Source organism: Cnephaeus nilssonii, assembly GCF_951640355.1.
Source record: "Cnephaeus nilssonii genome assembly, chromosome: 2".
Taxonomy (NCBI): domain Eukaryota; kingdom Metazoa; phylum Chordata; class Mammalia; order Chiroptera; family Vespertilionidae; genus Cnephaeus; species Cnephaeus nilssonii.
This window is the reverse complement of record NC_137073.1, coordinates 81,048,662-81,073,448: the sequence shown is the minus strand read 5'-3', so window position 1 is coordinate 81,073,448 and position 24,787 is coordinate 81,048,662. Positions and strand designations below refer to the sequence as shown.

The window sequence follows — 24,787 nt, the reverse complement described above, 5'->3', positions numbered from 1 at the left end:
GCTTCCCAGCCTGCGGTGTCTGTGTCCTCACCTTCCACGCCTGTACATTTTTTCATTTTTGTTTTAGCAGCACTCTATTCCCAATATCAGTCCTCTGGATATTAGGGTATAGTTTTAAGCAACTGTATAAGAGTCAAGCAAGAGCACAGAGACTCAAACAAATAAAAGTTATTTCTCTTCAGAAAGCATTAATGGTTACCAGGGGCTGGGGAGACTGGGGAGTTATTTCTCAGTGGTTACCAAGTTTCCCTGTGGGGTGTTGGGAGAGTTTTGGAAACAGATAGTGGTAATGGCTGCACAGCACTTTGAATGGAATTAGTGCCACTGAATTATACACTTAAAAATGGTTAAAATGGCATATTATATGTTACATATTTGACCACTTTTTCTTTAAAAAAAAAAAAAAAGGTTTATTTCTCTTACAACTAACAGTACAGAGGTGAGTGGTCCTGAGCTGGAGGACAGCTCTGCCATCCTCAGTGTGTGGCTTTCAGGGTCATTGTTGTTGTCTTCAGTTCACAGCTAGCAAGACAAGCATCTACAAAGAGATGACCCAGAAACTTCAGTCATCACCTCATTCATATTCCACTGTCCCACAGCCAGCTTTAAGGAAGTCTGGGAAAGGTAGTCAGGTGACCAGGTGTCTGGCAAAAATTCAGAGAATTCTAGTACTAGGAGGGGAATAGATATTGGGAAGAAATTGGCAGTCTTAATTTTAGAACTTGGAGAATTATGTCATGTGTTTCTCTTATTGATGTTTCCATTCTAATTTTAAAATAATGGGAATTTAACACAATTATGTAGTATTTGCTCTTGTACCAGGCACTTTCCTATGTACTTTACATATATTTTCATTAGACTCTTCATTGCACCCTATGACTTAGCTGCTTTCATTATATGTATTTATATGTATTTTAACAGATAAGAAAACTGAGGCTTAGAAAGTAACTTAAGGGACTTGTCAACAGTCAGACAACTAGTAAGTGGTGGAGCGAAATTTGGAACCTAAATAGACTGACTGTGGTGTGTGATCTTCCTTCGAAACATGTCTATTAAGAAATTGCTGTTTTAATCATTGGGAGTAGTAGTACTTTGACTTCAATGTCTATTTGCTTTTGCTTTTATTGTTTAAAAATGTTATGCTAAGTGAAATAAGCCAGACACAAAAGGACAAATATTGTATGATTCCACTTACATGGGGTTCCCAGAGGAGTCAAATTCATAGAGACAGAAAGTAGAATGATGGATGCCAGGGGCTGGGGATATGGGGATTAGTATTTAATAGGTACAAAGTTTCAGTTGGGAAGGATGTAAAAGCCTAGAGATAAGACTATTATTATTTGTATTCTTAATACAAATATAATATAGAAAATGTTTATAATAATTTGAAAAAAATCCCTGAAATATTTTTAAGTGTAGAGTTCTGTGGCATTAAATATATTCACGTTGTTGTGCAACCATCACCACCATACATCCTCAAGTTTTATCCATGTTTTAGCATGTGTCAAAAGCTCTTTTTAAGGCTGAATTATATTTTATTATATGTATATACCACCTTTTCCTTATCTATTTATCACTGCTGGACATTTGGGTTGCTTCCACCACGTGGCTGTTATTCACATAATGCCATAGTGAACGTGGTGGGACAAATACCTGTTTGAGTCCTTGTTTCCACTTGTTTTGGATCTATGCCCACAAGTGGAATTGCTGGATCATATGGTACTTCTCTGTTTAAATTTTTTTTTTGAGGAATCCCAGTACTGTTTTCCACAGCAGCTGCACCCTTTGACATTCCCATCAGTAATGCACAAAGATTCCAAATTTTCCTCATCCTCGTCAACGCTTATTATTTTCTGTTGTTTTTTAAATAATAACCAGACTATCATTATCGTCTGGCTATTATAATGAAGTTAAAGTGGCAAATTTTGTGTTATATATATGCTACCACAATGAAAAAACAATTTAGGTACCAATATGTGGTACAGTCTTGTCAGTGAGACGAAATGTAGCTTTACTCTAGTCCTTAAGAATACATTTTCACACATATAATACCTTAATAAAAAAATGAAAAGAAAAAAAAGAATACATTTCACTCTAAGTTTACAGTACCTAAAATTTTATTAAGACCTCATAACTAAAAAACAAAAGACAAAAAACAAAACAAAACCAACCACATAACTATCTTTTGAGGTTGAAAAAAGTCAGTTAATTCAGAAATACAGTTGGATCAGAAATTTTTTAAAAAGTCTAACACTGAAATGAAATAATTTGTTAGAAGTTGAGATGGTCTAAAAATATTTGACAGTTTTACCAACCTGAAAATAAATGTAATAACTATTTCAGTGCTTTGTATTTAATTAATTATTTTTAGCCAATTAATTATTAATGTTTGTTTTTTGTTGTTATTGTTTATTACTAGGAAAACACCAAAATTCTACAGCAGCTACTCCCACTGCGGGCCAAAGTCGCCAAGCTACTCGGCTATAGCACACATGCTGACTTTGTCCTTGAAATGAACACTGCGAAGAGCACAAGCCGTGTAACCGCCTTCCTAGGTTAGGTCTCTTTAATTTATTTATGAGTTCTGTATTTCCATTTCTGTGACTGTTCTGCTGCATGATACCCACTTGACAGAGGGCCCTTAGACTCTAATGTGCTTTTGAGGACATCCTATTTTTTATTCATTCAAGAGAAACTTGTTGATCACCTACTATATATTAGATACTGTACTTGGTCCTAAGGGTCCTTCATTGTCTATATTACTATGATAGTCCTTGCTTCATTCTGTATTGTGTCTTGATTGGGATTTTTATGTCTAATGTCTAACAAAACGTCTAGGGTCCTAACAGCAAGTATTAGCTTATTGGCTTTGTTCACTGCTATTTGATGATTGTAGTTACAGTGTAGCTACTTATGAATTCATATGAAATAAGCTGACAAATGTGACATAAATGAAAATAGAACATTAAAAACCAAAAAAAATAAACATTTTGTATTCGAGAAGCCACTTACTATATACAAAAGCAATATAAATATGCATCAAAACTATTATCTAATAACTATATTCACATTTATTTAAAACCACTCTCACTAATCTTGTTAAAACCATGGTTCTCATGTCCATGATACTGAGTCACTGGTACTCTATCACTCTTCCCCATCTCTGTCTCAACCAAGGTGTCACTGCTCCAAGAGTCACTCTGTTTCTCTCTCTCATCTTAGTGAAAGTGGTTGAATAACAACCAAGGTATAAACACCGATTTTTATTGTAATCCTTTCTAACAATAAAAAATCGGTGTTTATACCTTTTTAACTTTCTTCATTGACCCCTTTCAGACCTTATTCACCTTTAACAACTAGTCAAAGTATGTAGTCTGTTACTTGGGTATTTTTTTATTAGCTTAACTGAGTTAGAGATTACTAATAATGTCTTAAAATCAGCCTTCAGCCCAAGATTTACTTCTCTGTGCCTTAAATGGCCATACCTGGCATTACTAATGTATATGCTGGCATCAGATATGACATGTAGCAGATGCACCATAAATGGTAGTTATTTGTTAGTGTATAATTTATTTATTTATTCATGGGACACTTAGGAAATCACTCTTCTGCATTAGTCAGTATTCTAAATGGTAAACCATAAAAAGGAATAAAATGAGGTTCTTTTCTCAGTGAATTTTCCCTGAGTGGAAATAACAGAGATGTGAACAGGTAATTGCCATATATTCTGATATAGAAATATATCATGTTATATAGAAAATGGCTCAAGGAGTTAACAATTTTGATGAAAATGTTTTCTTTAGTTGTAACTGCATACACTGAAAATTTTCCTTAAGAACTACCTGATTAACTTAATTTCTTTAAGGTCATTTCCCTCTCATTTGAAATTGGCATATGCCCATCTGGGTTGTCCTCTTGCTACCTGTACTTTCATATTCTCTGGCGGCCCACTCAGAATTATCTCTTGTATCGTCTAGGACAGTGGTCGGCAAACTGCGGCTCGCGAGCTACATGCTGCTCTTTGGCCCCTTGAGTTTTTAGCAAAGGCCAGCTTAGGAGTACCCTAATTAAGTTAATAACAGTGTACCTACCTATATACCGTATTTTTCGGCGTGTAGGACGACTGGGCGTATAAGATTTTCCTGGGTTAAAAAGTCGTCTTATATGCCGGAAAATACGGTATATACATATATACATACTATATATATGGTATATATACCAGAAAAGCAGAGTTACCGTAGTTTAAGTTTTAAAAATTTGGCTCTCAAAAGAAATTTCAATCGTTGTACTGTTGATATTTGGCTCTGTTGACTAATGAGTTTGCTGACCACTGGTCTAGGCGTTTCCTTCTTTCTCTTCCCCTCATTCCTCGGGCTCTTACCTTCACCTCACAATTTCCATGTCCCCTACAGAGCCAAACACATATTGATCTTATATACATAACAGATTGTGAGGAATTCATATATAATAAGAGCATATTCATTGAGCCAAATACAGTAAAATAGTCAAAATAGATCACAGTATATATATTGTGGTATCCATCTAAAAAGTGGAATTACTATGTCCAAATAGTCCTTCTTCATAGGAATTGGGTAGTGAAACATACTAAACCAATGGCCATCAAAGGCATTGTGCAATTTTTAGTAATACTAGTCACAGGTCATATCTGATTTATTTTCCCTGCCTTTCTGAGGAGCCTAATCTTCTTGAAGAATAATCATATATATGAGTTTAGCTTCACTATTCCTTTCTCCCCTGAATTAGAACATTTTTGAGTCAGAGTTCCCTGAGGTAAACTTCAGTTTTGTAGATGCTGTGAGGAAGTCATGTCCTGGTTTGGGTGGTGCTAAAAGAAAAAGGGGTGAGGAGACATAAAATAAATTACCTTAAAGAGAACAACAGTGCAATCATAATAGAGTCTGCTTTTCTTTCCCTTCCTCCCACTCTCCCTCTATAGAAAGCACCATGCTGAAACGCAGGTATGTATGAACATGCTTGCTCCTAAGAGCAATAGATCATTGACTTTCCCCCCTTCCCTCACAGATGATTTAAGCCAGAAATTAAAACCTTTGTGTGAGGCAGAACGAGAGTTTATTTTGAATTTGAAGAAAAAGGAATGTGAGGAGAGAGGTTTTGAATATGATGGGAAAATCAATGCCTGGGATCTGCATTACTACATGACTCAGACAGAAGAACTCAAGTACTCCATAGACCATGAGATCCTCAAGGAATACTTCCCAATTGAGGTGGTCACCGAAGGCTTGCTGAACATATACCAGGAGTTGCTGGGACTCTCATTCGAGCAAGTGGCAGGTGCTCATGTGTGGAATAAAAATGTTACACTCTACACTGTGAAGGATAAAGCCACGGGAGAAGTATTGGGACAGTTCTACTTGGACCTCTATCCAAGGTACTGATGACCATATTGTTGGAAGAGACTTAGGGATTCAACTCGTATCCAGATTATCACTATTGTCTTCCATAGATCTCTTGTGTGGTTTTAGTAAAGGGATTAAAGATGTGGGCTCTGAAGTCAGAATTTCTGGCTCTATTCCTTGATAGACAGGTTCTTAATGTTTCTGTGCCTCAGTTTTGTAACCAATATTACAGGTCCTATAAAATGGGAATACTAATCCACGTTTGTTTGGTTTTAGTTGCTTGAAGTTTCCTTTCTCTCTCTCCTTGGGGGCACCTGTCTTAGATTGTATGTTAGTTGATTGCCATTCAACCTCTGCTTTCTGAAGGATTCAAGAAAAGTTGTGATTTGCAGATTGTCCAGCAGCATGTTATTGTTGTAAGGATATGAGCAATAAATGCCCTTTCCAGCAATAAATGTCCTTTATACATTATAACAGGTAGCTGGAAAAAGATAAATGTGTGTTTTTTAAAACTTCAATAGCGTCAGCAGGAAAAAGCCCGAGAGGAATGAGTCACCAAGAAAAGATAATACAGAAAAATGCATACAAATAAAATTAAAAATTTCACCCAAACCTGAAAGTCCTGTTAGCCTCCTAGCAATAAAAAAAAAAAAGAAAAGAAAAAGGAGGAAACCTAGTCCTAGAATAAAGTCTAATGGCCATTAGCTTTTGGAGAGACCCTCACTGATACCTCATTGTCTAAGAATAGTCAACTTTATAGTATAATTCATGCTTTCCCCCAGGCTAACTAAAAGCATTCTATTTTAAAAAGACTTGTGAAGTTTATCAAGGGAGCTCATTTAATTGTGAACACTGATTCTTCCCTACTTGAATAAAAAGAACAATCTCACTGTATGGAATTTGGTTTTTATCAATTCTATTTTTAAAAAATATATATTTTATTGATTTTTTTACAGAGAGGAAGGGAGAGGGATAGAGAGCTAGAAACATTGATGAGAGAGAAACAGCGACCAGCTGCCTCCTGCACACCCCCCATCGGGGATGTGTCCGCAACCAATGTACTTGCCCTTGACCGGAATTGAACCTGGGATCCTTCAGTCCACAGACCGATGCTCTATCCACTGAGCCAAACCGGTTTCGGCTATCAATTCTATATTTAAAGGGAACTACCTCATGAATCAAACTATACCTTGGATCTCAGATTTCTTCAACACTATTTAGTATTTAATGACTCCATTTTTTATTGCATTTATTGAGGTGACATTGGTTAATAAATTGTATCTCAATTTGAGGATGAAAAGCAGGAGCTCATTAAAATAAGTTGGACATGTAATGGGGTGGTGAACACACAATACAATATACAGATGATGTTTTATAGAATTGTTCACCTGAAGCCTATATAAATTTTATTAACCAATGTCACCCCAATAAATTCTACAAAATAAGCAAACAAAATAAGTTGGGCATGCAGCCATATACTAGGTGTGGTACATATTCTTAGTTCTGATATTAAGATTTTTCAACAAAAGAAACCTTGGAGTAATAACTCATATGACGTGATAGTCGGGTTTTTGTATGTTTGGTTTTAGTCTTTCCGTTTTAATACAATGTTGATCTACTTTCTAAGAGGTGAATTGAATGTTTTGAAGCATCTCCTACCAAATATGTATCAAATATGACTTAATGACTGAGAGAGGCCAGGGCAATGTTGTTAGAGAAGGGTGTTCATGTCTCATCGATTGCGCTTCTGGTTCCCAGGGAAGGGAAGTACAACCACGCGGCCTGCTTTAGTCTCCAGCCTGGCTGCCTCCTCCCCGACGGGAGCCGCATGATGTCGGTGGCAGCCCTGGTGGTGAACTTCTCACAGCCCCTCGCAGGTCGTCCCTCTCTCCTGAGGCACGATGAGGTGAGGACTTACTTCCATGAGTTCGGTCATGTCATGCATCAGATTTGTGCCCAGGTGAGTGCCAAGTGCTTTTTCAGATGTTTTTCTCACTGCAGTTGGGTTTCTCCCCTTAACATGTTTTTTTTCAGAAGCTGAGCATGTTCAAGAATTTCACAGGCCTCCCTCAAAAACACAGAATTTTTCTGATTGGGTTGTTTCACAGCATATTTTTACTTGAAGGTGGATTCACTGATGAAAGCGTTCACTGAATACCACCCTCTGGAAAAAGAAAGAAGACTGTCATTAAGGAAGGGTTACAGATACTCTGCTTGTGGCTTTCAACTATCTCAGGCTCTTTGCTCCTTTTTAAATAATAAATATTTTGTAATACCTTTCTTTACTAGCCTCAAATTAAAATCATAGATCATGTAGTATAACCATGGAGACTTTGCCAGAGAGGAGATATGTGTGTGTGTGTGTGTGTGTGTGCGCGCGCGCGCACACGTGTAATGGATTGCAACTGACTTTTCTTTATTTCTAAAAATGAAAATTACCCTTATTCTCAACTTGATAATGCAATCCAATAAACTAGGTCAATACTGTCCTAGAATAAACCATACGAACTTGCTGATAATTTCAGTTATTGACACATGAAAACATCTAGTTCAGTTGTTCAATCTAACAGTTTAAAAAGCTGATGTTGGAGCATTTGAGATCTTGCTCCCCAGCATAAGTTTTCAGTTTGGCTCAAATAAACTCATAAAATAACATAAAAACCGCATGTTAACAGAAATGGTGGGACAGTTTTCCAATTTGAAATCTCCATATAGCTCTAAAGGAAAACTTAAAAAAAAAAAACTTATACACACACACACACACATACATGCATACATACAAGCATACATACTAGAGGCCCGGGGCACGAAATTCGTGCACTGGGAGAGGGGGTGTCCTTCAGCCCAACCTGCACCCTCTCCAATCTGGGATCCCTCGGGGGATGTCTGACTGCCTGTTTAGGCCCGATCCTACAGGGATCGGGCCTAAACAGGCAGTCAGACATCCCTTTCACAATCCAGAACTGCTGGCTCCCAACTGCTTGCCTGCCTGCCTAATTGCCTCTAACCGCTTCTGCCTGCAAACCTGATCACCCCCTAGCCACTCCCCTGCAAGCCTGATCGATGCCTAACTGTTCCCCTGCCAGCCCGATCATCCCCAACTGCCCTCCCCTGACAACCCAGTCACCCCCAAATGCCCTCCCCTGCATATTCCCTCTTTATTAGATAGGGTTTTTTTCTTTAACATATTGGACAGCACTAACTGGTTTGGCTCAGTGGATGGAGCATCAGCCTGCAGACTCAAGGGTCCCAGGTTCGATTCTGGTCAAGGGCATGTACCTTGGTTAGGGGCACATACCCAGTGGGGAGTGTGCAGGAGGCAGCTGATCAATGTCTCTCTCTCATAGATGTTTCTAGCTCTCTAGCCCTTTCCCTTCCTCTCTGTAAAAAATCAATAAAATATATGTAACAAAAAAAGAAACATTTAAGACTTCTCCATATCTGCCTGGCTGGTGTGACTCAGTGGTTGAGACCACAGGCTGCCGCCACTGGGAGGGGGATCCTGCCATGGGGGTGTGTGCCCCTCGCAGGCTTAGACTCAGCCCAGGCTACGGCCATTGGGGTGCACACCCCTCGCAGGCTTAGACTGAGCCCAAGCTATGGCCGCTAGGAGGGGGATCGCGCCGTGGGGGTGCACGCCCCTCACATGCTGAGGCCCCAGCCCAGGCTAAGGCTGTTGGGGTGCACGCCCCTCGCAGGCTTAGACTCAGCCCAGGCTAAGGCCGCTGGGAGGGGGATCACGCTGTTGGGATTTATGCCCCTCGCAGGCTTAGACTTAGCCCAGGCTATGGCTGCTGGGAGGGGGATCACGCCGTGAAAGTGCGCGCCCCTCACACGCTGAGACCCCAGCCCAGGCTATGGCCATTGGGATGCACGCCCCTTGCAGGCTTAGACTCAGCCCAGGCTATGGCCGCTGGGAGGGGGATCGTGCTGTTGGGATTTACGCCCCTCGCAGGCTTAGACTCAGCCCAGGCTATGGCCGCTGGGAGGGGGATTGTGCCGTTGGGGTGCGCGCCCCTCGCAGGCTGAGACCCCAGCCCAGGCTGCCGCCGCTGGGCGAGAATCGTGGTGTGGGGGCACAGGCGCCTCCAAGCTGGACAATCTGCGCTGCCAAGGCTGGGCGGAGGGGGACTCCGGCAGGGATGAGAGGTCTGGGCGCCGCCATTTTGTCATGGAGTGATGGTTAATTTGCATATTACTCTTTTATTAGATAGGATATATATATATATATATATATATATATATATATATATCCTATCTAATAAAAGAGTAATATGCAAATATACTATATATATATATATATATATATATATATATATATATATATATATATATATATTTCAGAGAGGAAGGGAGAGGGAGAGAGATAGAAACGTCAATGATGAGAGAGAATTATTGATCTGCTGCCTCCTACACGACCCCCAGTGGGGATTGAGCCCACAACTTGGGCATATGCCCTGATGGAATTGAACCGTGATCTCCAGGTTCACAGGCAACACGAAACCACTGAGCCACACCAGCCGGTCTCTAAAGGAAAACTTTTAAAAATAATCTCTTTATTAGAATAGTTTTAGATCCATAGAAAAGTTGCCAAGATAGTACAAAAATTGCCCCAGTGCCCTTTACCCTGATTCTCCTAATGTTAACATCCTACCTCACTATATGGTACATGTGTCTCAACCAAGAAGCCAACATTGATACAGTTCGCTTAACTAAACTCCACACTTTATTTGGATTTTACTAGTTTTTCCCTAATAGCCTTTCTCCATACAGAGAATTTTTATAATTGATGTGATTGATTTCCTCATTAAAAGAAAGATTTTTTAAAATGGCTTTTAAATGGTAATGCCTTAGCATGGCTATGTACTAAGACACAATGAGTTTTCATGGATTTGGGCTATATGTGAATAACCCTGAATCCAACAGCAAGAACTGCAGATTGACATAAGTGGTTTGTCAGCTGGAGTCGAAAAATGGTATTGCCATTGTCTTAGTTCATGTTGCTATAACAATTCCATAGACCAGGTAGCTTATAAATAACAGAAATTTCTCATACTTCTGGAGGCTGCAAGTCCCAAGATCAAGATGTCTGGTGAGGATCTGCCATCTGGTTTATGGATGGTGCCTTCTTACTGTGTCCTCACATGGTGGAAAGGGTGAGGGATCTCCGTGGGCCTCCTTTATAAAGACACTAGTCCAGTGCATGACACTAGTCCACCTTCATGAGCTACTCACCTCCCAAAGCCCCACCTACTATCATCGCATTGAGAGTTAGGTTTCAACATATTGATTTGGGGAGGGAACAAACATTCAGTCCGTAGCAGCAAAGGTGACATGATTTCCCAAAACCAGTGGTCGGCAAACTCATTAGTCAACAGAGCCAAATATCAACAGTACAACGATTGAAATTTCTTTTGAGAGCCAAATTTTTTAAACTTAAACTTCTTCTAATGCCACTTCTCCAAAATAGACTCGCCCAGGCCGTGGTATTTTGTGGAAGAGCCACACTCAAGGGGCCAAGAGCTACATGTGGCTCTCGAGCCGCAGTTTGCTGACCACGGCCCAAAACGGTGAACACCTCTTAGGAAAATTCCAAATGAAAAAGAAATCTTACTTGGATTTACAGAGTTGATCCCAGTAGTTAGTGCCTTGGAAATTAAAATTGTATAAAAAGGACTTGGCAAAAATATGTGCAAGGGAGTTAGTTTCTAGATTCTTCATTGTAGATTTTTCATTTATTTGAATTCCAGCAAGAAATATAAGACGTGCAGAGTAGGGGACAATTTTTGTGGTCCTAACATGTGCAATAATCCCCAGAGGAGCCCCTAATTATTGCAAGAACCAAAAATGTAACTACTCATTTCTAAAATACTACATCCTGGTGCTTCCATGTTTTATTTAAAAACAAACAAACAGGGAAATATGGTATGAATCTGTTCAGATAAATAAGTCCTGACATACTAATATAACCATTTCTATCCTCTGTTTAATCTAAGGAAATTAAATCTTTCAGAATAACCTAAATTTTCTTTCTTAGATACTTTTGGAGTCTATTTTCACAGCAGTCAGATTCCTGAAATACTTATTTTCCATCGATGTCCATTCTATAGCTAATGATTTATTTAATTAGGATATATCTAAATTACTCATAAAAGTACTTTAGGAAAGTGAAAGACTTTTCTTAATTTCAGACTTATGGGACATTACTTAGGTTCTCTAAGTTCTAGTAATGTACATACACAGTGGCCTGCTTTTACAACAGTGGATTTTAACTTTGGAGGCTCTCATGAACCTATAAAAATCTGATTTAAGCTGTGGATACCTCCTCTGGAAAAATACACTTATACACTTCATTTTTTACGTGGAATTCCAAAGGGCTCACAGAAACCTAGAAGCCCAGAGCATGATGGATTCCAAGTAAAGAACTCCTAAGTTTATAGCAGCTTCCTCCTTATTTGGATGTAATTATCAGCTAATGATCTCACAAGGAAGTAATTTGGTATCCTAATCACATTTATTAAAATAATAGTGATCCTCAAATAGGATTTTCAACGCTGTTGATGCATGTCCTTGTTTTCAGACACAGAGCTCTTTTAACCTTTATATCATATGCTTACCACATATTCCTAGTAGAGTTCTCCACAACTCTATTTTCATGATCTATATTATTTTTGATCCTTTGATATGGCCACATTACTACCAGAAAATATATCTTTATACTATGTGATCTTAGAGCTGTTTGACTTGTGACTAAAATATTTTATTTGTTTGCTTGTTTGTTTATTCCATCAGTTTGGTGTCTCGTGAAATAGTAGATATATTCAAGTCTTAGAGTTTGCCTTACCTCATTCAAGAACACAAAATGTATCGCACAGATGTTGGTACAATCTCTTGCTTGGTCATCTCCTCAACAAGACTACCGTTGACAAATCTCTTATTTGTCTATTAATCCTTTCAAATGTCCTATAACATTTTAAGAACTTTTAAGTTAATCATATTTGAAATCAGTGATCACTACTTTTGTCTTAAAAGTATAGGCACAGATCCATGTATTTGCAGCTTTATAATAATTTCAAAACCTTTTGTACTGATCTGACTTGGATAGTAGTGAAGGAGTTTAATAGCTTTAATGTTCAGTAGAAAAACACTTCTGACTTACCTAAGAAACATATTGTGAATTAAAAGATGTGCCCTACCTATTTAGTAGATTGGATTTGAGCTATGGCAGCTCATTGTGTGAGTTCTCCACTGTGGCAGTTTGCGAGTTTGATGACCAGCCGAGCTCATTGGAGCCTGTCACGGGGACATTTAAGTGTGTCGGCAGGAACATCCAGTTTCAAACATGCAGGCGTACTAGTTCCATCTGTCTGCCATCTCATCATTCAGGAGATGAGTTTCACTCCTGTCTTCCTGTGTTTACACGGCCTGGGAGGTAATTTTGAAGATAGCAATCAAGAGGTGGTATCTCTAGTGTCTGTTCCTGTTTCACAGCTTTCTTGTGGCTTGGGCTCTCGGTAATCAATGGCCTTTTGAACTTACCAAGGCACGAGCAGCCATGCTTCCTCCAGCCTCCCTTGCGATGCCCATGAGGGCTCGTGAGTTACAAGCATTAATCATCTTTGGAACGAGAGATATTTTAAAGCAACAACTCAGAATCACAAAGCCTTGTTAATTAAAAATAAAAGGGGTGGAAGGGCAGAAAAACCTCAAATTATGAGATTTTTAAATAAACTGTTAATTTGGTTGAAAGACTAATAGGCATCTTGTCTGCTTTATCTGTATTTAGTTAGACACAGTTGTAAATAGACGAATCCTGTATGAGTCCTGAAGGCACGGTAGTGTTACAAGATCGCTAGATTAAAAATCGTCCATGTTAAAAAAGAAATCGTCTATGTGTTTGCGGATCTGGCTCTGTGATTTTGGCAAGTTATTCGACCTCCTTGAGCTGTCTCATTTTTCTTATTCATAAAATGAGGACAACCACAGTACTCATACCTACTTCCCTGGGGTGCTGGTGAGAGATTAAATGATGTGTGAATAGGTACTTGGGGAAAGCATAGAGTGCCATACATATTTGGAGTATTTTTGTAACCGTGCTTCTATATAATTCAGAACTTTTGGGGTCGATAAGTAGCACACAAGTCATCATTTAAGAAGGGGGAAAGGGAGTTGCCATGAAGAAAAGTACAGTCACTTAGAGTTAAAGAGAATTCACAAATGCTCACCTCAGTAGATTTGGGGTGAGGATCTGTGGAAGGTGATTGGAGACCATCGGGTTTCTGTCTGGTTTTGTTTTGTTTTAATGATTATTGCCTACTTAGAAGTTTGATTCCTGAAGCTGGAGTAGAATGGGCAGTTAGAGTATTGGGAGTGGAAGAAGATTAGCTGAAGAGAAATGTGCGTGTGTTATCTTCAGCATTAGCACCAAGGGATAGATACTTGGAAGAAGCCTAGGACAAGCTTGGTCGGACCAGCCAAGACCATCCTGATCAGGCAACTTGGGCAGGATAAGAAGAATAATAGCAGCCAGGATGTACTTAGTGCTTTCCATGTGCCAAGCACTATGTATACTCAGTGGTTTACACCCATTCGTTAATTTTGTCCTTACAGTATTCTCTGAAGTAGATTTACCAATCTGCTTCTATTATTATGCCATTATACAATTATTTTCCCCATTTCCAAGTGGAAAAAACTGAGACTTGAAGAGTTAAATGATTCACCCAGGATAGGACTGTCCAGGCTCTACACTCTATTGCCTATAACCAACCATTCTCTGTGATCTCAACCCATGTACTGGAGAAGCTATGTTATGTCTGAATTTGGTATCCCAACTATGTATTCTGGTGGAAGAACTTTTTCTTCTACATTTCTTGAATGGCGCTTCCTCTAAATCATGTAAGCTTGTGTAGAATAAATGAGTTTATCAAATTCCACATATTCCTCTGTGCAAATTGACATCTTAGGTTTCAGTCATGATAATACAGTGAACATCTATCAACAAACTTGTATTCTTTGCTCCCTACCCCCAACCTGTAGTTTCCAACATCAGTGTTAGAAGTGATTTCTTTCAGGATCTCATTTTTGTTTTTTTATTTAGTTGTGTGTTCGTTTGTTTATATATAATACATATTCACATGTACATAGAATAAATGCTAAAGTCACAAACCAAATGTGATGATCTTTGCATTATTTATTTTGCTTGGAGACAAGCTATTACTTACTGTATTTTTTCTGTGTTTCTTTTTAAATAATTAGAAAATGGTTTAAAAGAAATGTTTAGTTACCTTAGAGACAAAGTTATTTATTTTCTCTTACGTCTGATATACTAGCTATGGCAGGATGAGGTTGAAAGGGGGAAAAAAAGTATCTTGAATGTTTAGAGTTTAGTTGGAGGACATGTGATGCAACTTTTTAAAAATTAACAATATTATTAAATGACTAGAGGCCTGGTGCACGAAATTCGTGCATGGGCGGGGGTGTCCCTCAACCCAGCCTGCACCCTCTCTAATCTGGGACCCCTCGAGGGATGTCCGACTGCTGGCTCCCAACTGCTCGCCTGCCTGCCTTCCTGATTGCCCCTAACCACTTCTGCCTGCCAGCCTGATCACCCCTAACCACTCCCCTGCCAGCCTGATTGATGCCTAACTGCTCCCCTGCCAGCCTGTTTATCTCTAACTGCCCTTCCCTGCAGGCCTGGTCACCCCTAACTGCCCTCCCATGCAGGCCTGGTCCCCCCCAACTGTTCTCCCCTGCAGGCCCGGGTCCCTCCCAACTGCCCTTCCCTGCAGGCCTGGTCGCCCCCAACTTCCCTCCTCTGCCGGCTTGGTCACCCCTAACTGCCCTCCCCTACAGGCTTGATCGCCCCCAACTGCCCTCCCTTGCAGGCCTGGTCCCTCCCAACAGCCCTCCCCTGTTGGCCTGATTGCCCACAACTGCCCTCCCTTGCAGGCTTGGTCCCTCCCAACTGCCCTCCCCTGCCGGCCATCTTGTGCTGGCCATCTTGTGTCCACATGGGGGCAGGATCTTTGACCACATGGGGGCAGCCATCTTGTGTGTTGGAGTGACGGTCAATCTGCATATTACTCTTTTATTAGATAGGATAGAGGCCTGATGCACGGGTGGGGGCCAGCTGGTTTGCCCTGAGGGATGTCCAGGATCAGGGTGGAGGTTCCCTTGGGGCCTGTGGTGGTTTGCAGGTTGGCCACGCCCCCTGGCAACCCAAGAGGAGGCCCTGGTATTTGGGATTTATTTATCTTCTACAATTAAAACTTTGTAACCTGGAGCGCAGCCAAGCCTTCTGCTTGCTCCGTGGCGGCAGCCATTTCTGTTGAGATTTATGTATCTTCTATAATTGAAACTTTGTAGCCTTAAGCGGAGGCCTGGGCCGGCCAGGGTGTGCGGAAAGCTTGGCTTCTCCATCGCCGGGGCAACCCTAGCCTCCTGCTCTTTCCAGCTCCATGGCTGCCGCCATTTCTGTTTGGATTTATCTATCTTTTTATCATTGAAACTTTGTAGCCTTGAGTGGAGGCCTAGGCCGGCAAGGGCAGGCAGAAAGCTTGGCTTCCTCCATTGCTGGGGAAACCCAAGCCTCCCTCCTGCTCTCTGTGGCTGTAGCCATCTTGGTTGGGTTTATTTGCATATTTGCTCCTGATTGGCTTGTGGGCGTGGCTTGTTGGTGTAGCAGAGTTGTGGTTAATTTGCATATTACTCTTTTATTAGATAGGATGCAAATAGTAAGTATTGTAAAAAGACAGGTGGGGACATCTGCAGTACTTCCAACAATAAAGATAAATTTTTTTAAAAAGCAAGAAAGAAGACAGAGTAGTGAGATGATGTTAGGTTGGAGGCTAAGAGGTCAGGTCAAGCATGATAATAAGAGAAAGTCTCTGAGAGCAGTTTAAGTTTGAGTCTTCATACAGAAACATTCCCACAGCTTCATTCATTTCACAAATATTTATTGACCATCAACAACTTTCTGGGCATGTGCTAGATTCTGGAGGTAGAGTGGTGTATAATGTATGCATGTTCCCCAACCTTCTTAGCATGTGAGTTTGAATAGTATTTATATTTGTTTATATCTAAAAAGAAGCGGTTTCAATATAAGAATTAGTGGTCAGGAAGGTATAGCCAGTTTGGGAGTAAGCCTGTGAATTTAAGATGAAGTTTTCAAGATTCCTGCAGATTATGTGTTGTTTCATATGGCTTTAAAATGATGTGGTAATACTGAGCTGTTGAACTATGGGCTGTTGTGAGGATTAATAAGAAAGTTAACAGGGTTGTTCAGGTGCTCTCTATTACTATTATTCCAGTGATTTCTAGGTATACGTGAAGTTGAAAGTATGGCCTTTAACTCTCTTATTTATGGCAACGCCTAGGAAACCGTAGCACTTTCCTTTTTTTAATGCCTTGTTTTATAAACGTCTCCATCATCTCTGGGTTTAGAGGTAGATTAAACAGGTCAGGATATGGAATGACCACTAAGAATTCATAAGGGATCACCCAGACAGCCAAGGTCAGTTCTCTTGAGACCTGTTCATTTTCCTAAACACAGACACTTACTGATTTCAACAAATGCCTTTTCTTTGAGTTGGGGTTTACTATCATGAAAATAGCACTTTAGTTGTAACCACTAAAAGCAACTGGTCTCTTAATTAGAAAAATCCTATAGGACTTTGGTCTTTATTATTAATTTTTTAAGTATATATTTTAAAAAATATTTTTATTGATTTCAGAGAGGGAGAGGGAGAGATAGAAACATCAATGATGAGAATCATTGATCAGCTGCCTCCTGCATGCCCTCTACTGGGGATCAAGTCCACAACCCAGTCATGTGCCCTTGACCAGAATCGAACATGGGACTCTTCAGTCTGCAGGCCAACGCTCTATCCACTGAACCAAACCAGCTACGGCAGGACTTTGATCTTTAGATATAACAAAAGCTCACATAAGTTTTGGAGCTTTAGTTTATATAATTTTGCTCCAGCTCTCACTGTGTTGTATAAATTGAGACGTTACTCTTTTTTTTTTTTAATTGATTGATTTGAGAGAAAGAGAGAAGCATCAATTTGCTGTTCCACATATTGATGCATTCATTGGTTGCTACTTGTATGTACCCTGACCTGAGGTTAAACCTGCAACCTTGGTGTATCAGGATGATGCTCTAAGCAACTGAGCTACTCAGTCAGGGCAAGAAGTTACTATCTACAGCACCAAGTCATCTATGTATAAAAGCTTGATATGCAAAGTATCCCCTCAGGAGTTCCATGGACCGGGAGTTCGATCGCTCGCTATGACATGCGCTGACCACCGGGGGCGGCGTGGAATGAAAGGAGGCCCTGGCCAGCAGCTGGGGAAGGGAGGCCCCAGCCTGCAGCCACTAGGGACCCTACCTGTGCACAAATTTTGTGCACTAGGCCTCTAGTCTATTATAAAAACCTGTAATGGAGTATATTTTAGGCATCTTATTGTATTTTTATAAGGATAATAAAGAAAAATCTCATAGTTTTAGGCAACCTTTTTTTTTTCCAACCTTTTTTTTCCCTCTAACCAAATAGGAATCTAAGTTTACCTTGTTTTTCTAGGTTTTTATCATCAAAATATTTCCTGCAGCAGTAATGCCTTAAACTTTTGGAAGTGTCATCTGCAAAAATCATTTGTTAATTTGGTGATTTTGTGTTTATTTTACAATACTCTGCTTTATCTGGGAAGTATATTAGCGTCAGTGGTTACTACGGCTCATACGTTAATATATTCAACACCTTCAAGTTGTTCATGTTGAAAACTATGTAAAGTACTTTTTAGGGTGCTTTGGAACCCACAGTTTACAACTGGGAATGGTATTTGCTAGCTCCTCCACAATGAGTAATAACTCAGCAGCCTCGCCGTTTTGCATGTCTAGGCCCCATCAGGCTGCTGTATCCTAAGACTTGCCCGCCGTTTCTGTGTGTGCACAGACTGTGTGGATGCCTTTCTCTTTAAGATTTAGTTGTTTGCTAGAAATTGAGCTTTTGAATTTTGTCGGGTCTTTGTACTCCTCATTTGAAAAATATTTAAATGATATTGCCCAAAGGGCACACAGAGAAACAGCGTGACTGACTTTCGGGAAATTAGTAAGCAGCAGAGTTATTTTTAGCTTTTACTCTTTGCAAACATTTCCTTTTGTTCTTTAGAAGACATTGTTGATCTGTTCATTCATTTGCTGTGCTCTCTCCCCCACTGCAAGATGGCTTTAGATAGAATAAGCCTTCTCTTCTCCACTCTGCATGACATAACTGTGTTAATTCTTACTTTATTCAATTTTAACTCATGACTTATTCATTTGCTCATGTTTTTCTAGGCTCTGAAACACCATCACCACCATCAATACACACATGCATTTTGTTGTTATTTGAGGTTGATTTCCCCCCTCATCTGCAAATATTGACTGAAAAATATTCACACAAGCAGCATGTGCAAAATTTATATTTTTATCAAAAAATTGTCTAGTGGTAGCTGATAGTGTGAGTTTGCCTTTATTTGCTGTGAGTACTTATTTTAAAATTGTAATCTTTATAAAATTATGCAGTTCAGATTACAGATTACCAGTCCAGAATAGATGGTAACAAAGGCTGGCATTTGCACGTCAGCCTCATGTCTGGTCTTTGAAAAATCTTCCAGCACACAGAGGAAGTCAGATTTCTACGGAAGTGCACTGAAACCACACTTACTCTTCACATAAAGGCAAATTTAATAGATTTTTCTACTTTAGATCCCTTTCAAGAACACTTAATCATTTTGTAACATTATAGCTTAACCTTCTATTTTTTCCATTTTTTTTTTCCTATAAGATGGGGAGGCATTAGAGCATTTGTGGTTAAAATTGCGGGTTCTGGAGTTAGACCACATGGTTTCAAATCCTAGTTCTACTGTTAATCGCGGTATGCCTCAATTTCCTTATCTCAGACGTGGCGATTACAGCATTTACTTCATACAATTGTTTTGGAATCCAAATCAGATACTACATGAAAAGGACCTAGCATAATGCCTGACATGTAAAGTCTCAATAGATGTTGACGATTATAATTACTGTATATGTTTGTTTTATCTAAATGTAGGATCAGTGTTTTTTAGAAGATTATATATGAAAAAGAGGCAAAATACTCAGTTATCTGGAACCCTTTCTCTGCAAGAGTTTTTTATTGGGTTGTCCTCTAACACAGGTGGCCCATTCCAGCAACCCAGTGATTTGAGTCTCCTTTGGCCCTTTAGGATTTGCAGCTCTTCATATCTAGGATCAGCACAATTATAATGGGAAGTCAAGCAAAACATTTTTTGCATAAAGGGAGGAAGGCAGAATGTGAGTTGGCGTTGACATCTGTGCTTCTGCCCCGGGCCAAAAGCAGAATGGTTATTGCTGCTGATTCGGCATTCCATCTGCTCCCTTCGCCCGGTGGTGAAGTCCCTCTTCCTTTCCCTTCCCTTTAGAGCCGCAGGGAGGATGAAGTCAGGGAGTGAAGACTGGGATCTAAAGCTTGTGAAGAGGGAAGCCAGATAGAGTTGCAGGGAAAGACAGCAGAAGGATAACCACAGTGACCCCGCTGGGAAAATGCTGAAACTCAGCGGCCAGTGGCAATTTTACACAAGTTCTTTGGATGGTGTGAAGGTTAAAAAACACCAGCCTGTTCTAGTCAAGTCCCGGCTCTCTGCTCAGGAGCTTTTCTGACATCGGATTCAACAATTTACTAAGCTTGCCCTAAAAACAACAACAACAACAGAAACCTTTATTTTTAACTCTTAGCCAGAGCTTCAGAAGTACTTTATTTTTACGAGGTGTCATTGTAAGAAACATCCCAACCTGGAGAGAATTTTTATGAGTTTATTTGAGCCAAACTGAAGACTTGCCAGAAAGCAAGGTCTCAAAATGCTGCCTGCGAATGACAGTTCTGAAGTTCTTATGTTTGGAATTGAGGGAAATAAGGGAGGTTACATGAGGGTGGGAAATCTCTATGATTACATTACAGGGTGGTTAAAAATTGTGTGCTCTCTTGTTGGTGGTTTTCAGAGAGGTCTGAAAAAGAGGCATTTCAAAGGTGCATTAACCTAGATACACAAAAACAATGGACATGGCTTGCTTTAGGCAAAGAGAACCTTTTACTAGGGAAGTTACAGGCCTGGGGCATGACTACCCACCTTGACCTGCCCAGTTAGGAATCACTCTGTGAGGTTACGTTCGGTCACTGATTTATTATAGCACCCCTTTTTCATTCACAGAAGGGTGCTTTAACTTCTGAATATATTCTTTGTTTCTCCTTTCTTTAGCCGCATTTACCTCACCCCTCTTGCCAACTAATACACAGCCTAACTCCCACTGAAGTGACATCTCATTTTATTTTTTAAATTTGTTTTAAAAGTTTTTTATTGCCCGGCCAGTGTGTCTCAGTGGTTGAGCGTCCACCTATGAACCAGGAGGTCATGGTTAGATTCCCGGTCAGGACACCTGCCTGGGTTTCGAGCTCAGTTCCTGGGGAGGCGGGGGAGGGGGGGAGTGCGGTGCAGGAGGCAGCTGATCAATGACTCTCTTTCATCATTGATGTTTCTGTCCCTCTCTCCCTCTCCCTTCCTTTCTGAAATCAATAAAAATGCCTGGCCAGGGCAATGGCTGGCTTCTCATTTTAAGGTAACATCTTCTACCTAATCTGAGAGGTACAACTTAGACTTTCTATAAACATGGTTTTCTTAGACACACTCATTTAAAGTTTAGAACATAAAACATCACACATACATAAAGGGTATCTATCTGTCTGTAGTGTTGTAATTTAACTCTTTAATTGATTTTTATTAAAACATGAGTAGTTAAGTAGTAGAGAAAAATCAGTTTAGAAATCAGTAGAAAAATCCTGATTTTTTTTTTCCAGTTATGATTTCTGGATAATTGTTCCATGTTTGTTTATGATTCAAAAGAATAAAACATTATTTTAATATAGAGTATTAGGGGTTATTTTTTATGCTGCTTGGCTGCTGTGTTTTATTTTCATTTAATTTTAAGGTTTTTTTAAGCCTTCATTTAAAGGGGCAGTTGACTCTGATTCTGACTTAAGTTTTAGAGAATTTTCTTTATATGTAATTCATCACCTATTTGTTTTTCATCCATTGTTGTTGGTTGTTGTTGTTATTGTTGTTGTTTTAAAGAAAGACCTCTATGTTTACTTTCTAGACTGATTTTGCACGGTTTAGTGGAACAAATGTGGAAACGGACTTTGTAGAAGTGCCATCACAAATGCTTGAAAATTGGGTGTGGGACATTGATTCCCTCCGAAGACTGTCAAAGCATTATCAAGATGGGAGACCTATTATGGATGAGCTGCTTGAAAATCTTGTTGCTTCTAGACTGGTCAACACAGGTATGACTTGTAATTTTAGAAAAGGAAAGTAAATGAGAATTGCTTAATAGGGAATTGCTGGCATCGTCTATAGAACTGTTTCCCCTTTAATAATGGTGGTACCCCCAGAGCGCTAATGTGGGAAGACCACTTAATACGTTGCAATACTGAGCCCTGGGATTGTGTCCAAGAAGAAGATACATCTACTTTTCAATCTTAAATGAGATGTTTTGCTTCCATTTTGTACTGAGTACTACAGGAATCACTTCTGAAATCTATGATCTTGTGCTAGTGGAACACACAGTTCTCTTCTGCAAAACATGCCCAAACATTCTTGTGTCATTAGGTCTTCTGACCCTGCGCCAGATTGTTTTGAGCAAAGTTGATCAGTCTCTCCACACCAACGCATCGCTGGATGCTGCAAGTGAATATGCCAAATGCTGCACAGAAATTTTGGGTGTTGCGGCGACTCCCGGTACGTGAGTTCTGTCATGACTTGAGTTCATTCTTCCTGTGTGGCACAGGATAGGCTCCTCACACTGCCAGGGAAAAAGGGGTTTGTCAGGCAGAATACCTCATGTAGTTTGTTTCTGATTTCTGTAATCAGGCCAGGACTCTCGGACTTTCATATTCTGAGTTGTCCTGTCCAAATGTGCTTGAAGGAAAGGTGGCTCCAGCTTTTGCAGCATTTTAGCGTAATCAGGCATGAGCAATTGGCCTCCACCCCAGAGCGCAGAGAGCCATTCACACTTGGCAGCTCCCACCCGGCTCCTCCCTCCCTGTGTGCACCAGGCCTTCCCCATGATTTCAGTAGGAAACTGGCGGCGGCGGGGGGGGGGGGGGGGGGGCAGTTTTAGAGAGAAGCACAACTTCTGCGTTGTTTCTGACTCTGAGATCAGCTTGGCTTAGCATCTCTGACCTAATACCTAGATGATTCATGTGGGTAGAGGTGGATAGCTGCACACACGGGTGTGTTTACATTTATATTATGTATATTTAAAGCCAACATGTAATTCTACTTATCTGTAGTTGTTGGTAAGGAGTCTTTTTTCCACCAATAAGTTGTCATTTACATGAATCAGTCATAGTTACAGAGATGATAAAGTTCAGAATAGTCAGTAGTCTAAGCTCCTCACTTCCTTTGGTGACCTGTTTATACTTGACCCTACATCAACTTTGTGCCTGAGGCCACTTTGACAGAATCCTTTTGAATGTATCCCTAGAGGTAAATTGAACTGTTAAAAACCTTTTTAGCTTTTCAAGTAAAGAGTTCGCTTTCCATATTTATGAACCTAATAAGTGCCGTTCTGACACATTCTAAATATAAAGATGTGACAAAGAATAGGCTTAATATTAGAGTATTTGTAAAACACATGTGTGTCTAAGGGAGAAGAAAGGACTGAGGGATTCTGAAACACGGAGCTATCCGATGGGTGTGGACAAAGCCTCTGAAACTGTTGTTAAGCATTCCAGAGCGTAGGGCCGAAACCAGCTCCGAGGTTGAGCCATCCCTGGAGGGAAGTTTGTAAACATCTTGACCAAGGGCACAAGGAAACCCAGGTTGTATTGGAGGTGAAATCCTATCTCTCCTCCCACAGCGGGACTCCCTAGGGAAACCTTAGCCAGCTGATAACCTGGTAATTAACGTTTACCATCACATTGATTGAAATGTATCTTTCCTTCAAGGCACAAACATGCCAGCTACTTTTGGACATTTAGTAGGGGGATATGATGGCCAATATTATGGATATCTTTGGAGTGAAGTATTTTCCATGGATATGTTTTACAGCTGTTTTAAAAAAGAAGGAATAATGAACCCAGAGGTATAGTATTTTTTTTCTCCTTTTGTTAATTTTAGTTGCTTTCTCCCCTTTCACTCATAGTGTAAAATATGTATTACACCTAGATTTTAGAGTAAGAGATTTGGTAACAGCTTTTAACTTAGTCTTGCGACTTCTTAAATCATCACACTTCAAGTTGCAGCACACAAGTGATTAACTCTAATTCTATATGTTTAAAAAAAAAAAAAAAGCCAACTGCATTTTCTTGCTTATTAACATTCCAACATATTGCATAATTAAAATTGAAAGCTTTGTTTGTGCATTTGCACATTTATAGCTGCTAGTTTTGACATGTGCCACACAGTGCTTTAGCTTTACGGGTGATTGGGAAAGAAAACCAAACTCCTTCCTGATATAAATGTTTTGATATTCTCTACGCCCTTTCCTTATACGTTTTCTGTGGGAGACAGCCTTTTTCTGTGACTGGCATACCCCACCTACTGCATAGTTTGTAACCTGAATGCCTTTAAGTAATTTAAGCTGCTTCATTAACCTGAGCCGTTCCTTTCCGTGTACAACGAGTTGACTGCCAGGTGGCTGCCAGCCAAACCTTCCTGAGTTACAGTCCCCCAGTCTCCAGTCTTGCAGAAGAGTCAGCTGTCAGATTTTTTCTAGGGCTGATGCATTTTCCACTCTGTTTTTTTCTTTCTGTTTGATCCAGAAATTAGAAGAACAAATTATCAAAATGAGACTCTCTGTGCCTATTTCAACTAGCTGATTTGTTCCTCAAACTTTATGTTTCTGGGTTGCATAGTGCCTTACATGTACACAATGAAATACGTTGCTGTAATTTAGATTACTATTCCTCCCGTCCCCCCCACCACCACCACCACCACCACAAAAAAAAAAATGATAATAATAAAACCCACCTCCTGGGTACCTACATTCTATACACGAGCCTTTCCAATCACTCTGTCTTCCACCCTCCCCTACCCAAGCTGTGAGGTCCCTTTAAGTCTCCTTCATTCCTGGGCCAACTCATTTACAATGGCAGTGGTCAACCATGGACTGCTGTTCTCGTAAATATCCTGACTTCAGCATGACCTTCAGCCAGTGCCCAGCCCTGGATTCCTCCACTGTGTCATTTAGAGATGGTGCCCTTGGGGTTCAGAGTGTTCTGGGGAAGATCTTATGACTCCATTAACATGCCCATCTACAAAGTCATGCTGTCCAACTGAACTGGACACCAGTGTCGCTCTGCAGTCCTGCT

The 24,787-nt window shown here is 40.2% G+C and overlaps 1 protein-coding gene across 2 annotated transcripts in view; it reads left to right on the top strand.

The window, feature by feature from the left end:
- The window catches only part of NLN (neurolysin), an 83,815-nt gene that overhangs the window by 48,884 nt on the left and 10,144 nt on the right, over window positions 1-24,787 (top strand). For both annotated transcript variants that reach the window (XM_079797080.1, XM_079797079.1), the window contains exons 8-13: window positions 2,420-2,555; window positions 5,044-5,410; window positions 7,137-7,338; window positions 21,571-21,757; window positions 22,083-22,211; window positions 23,423-23,559. In XM_079797080.1, coding sequence (XP_079653206.1) covers window positions 2,420-2,555; window positions 5,044-5,410; window positions 7,137-7,338; window positions 21,571-21,757; window positions 22,083-22,211; window positions 23,423-23,559 — 1,158 coding nt within the window. The remainder of the gene's footprint in view (window positions 1-2,419; window positions 2,556-5,043; window positions 5,411-7,136; window positions 7,339-21,570; window positions 21,758-22,082; window positions 22,212-23,422; window positions 23,560-24,787) is intronic.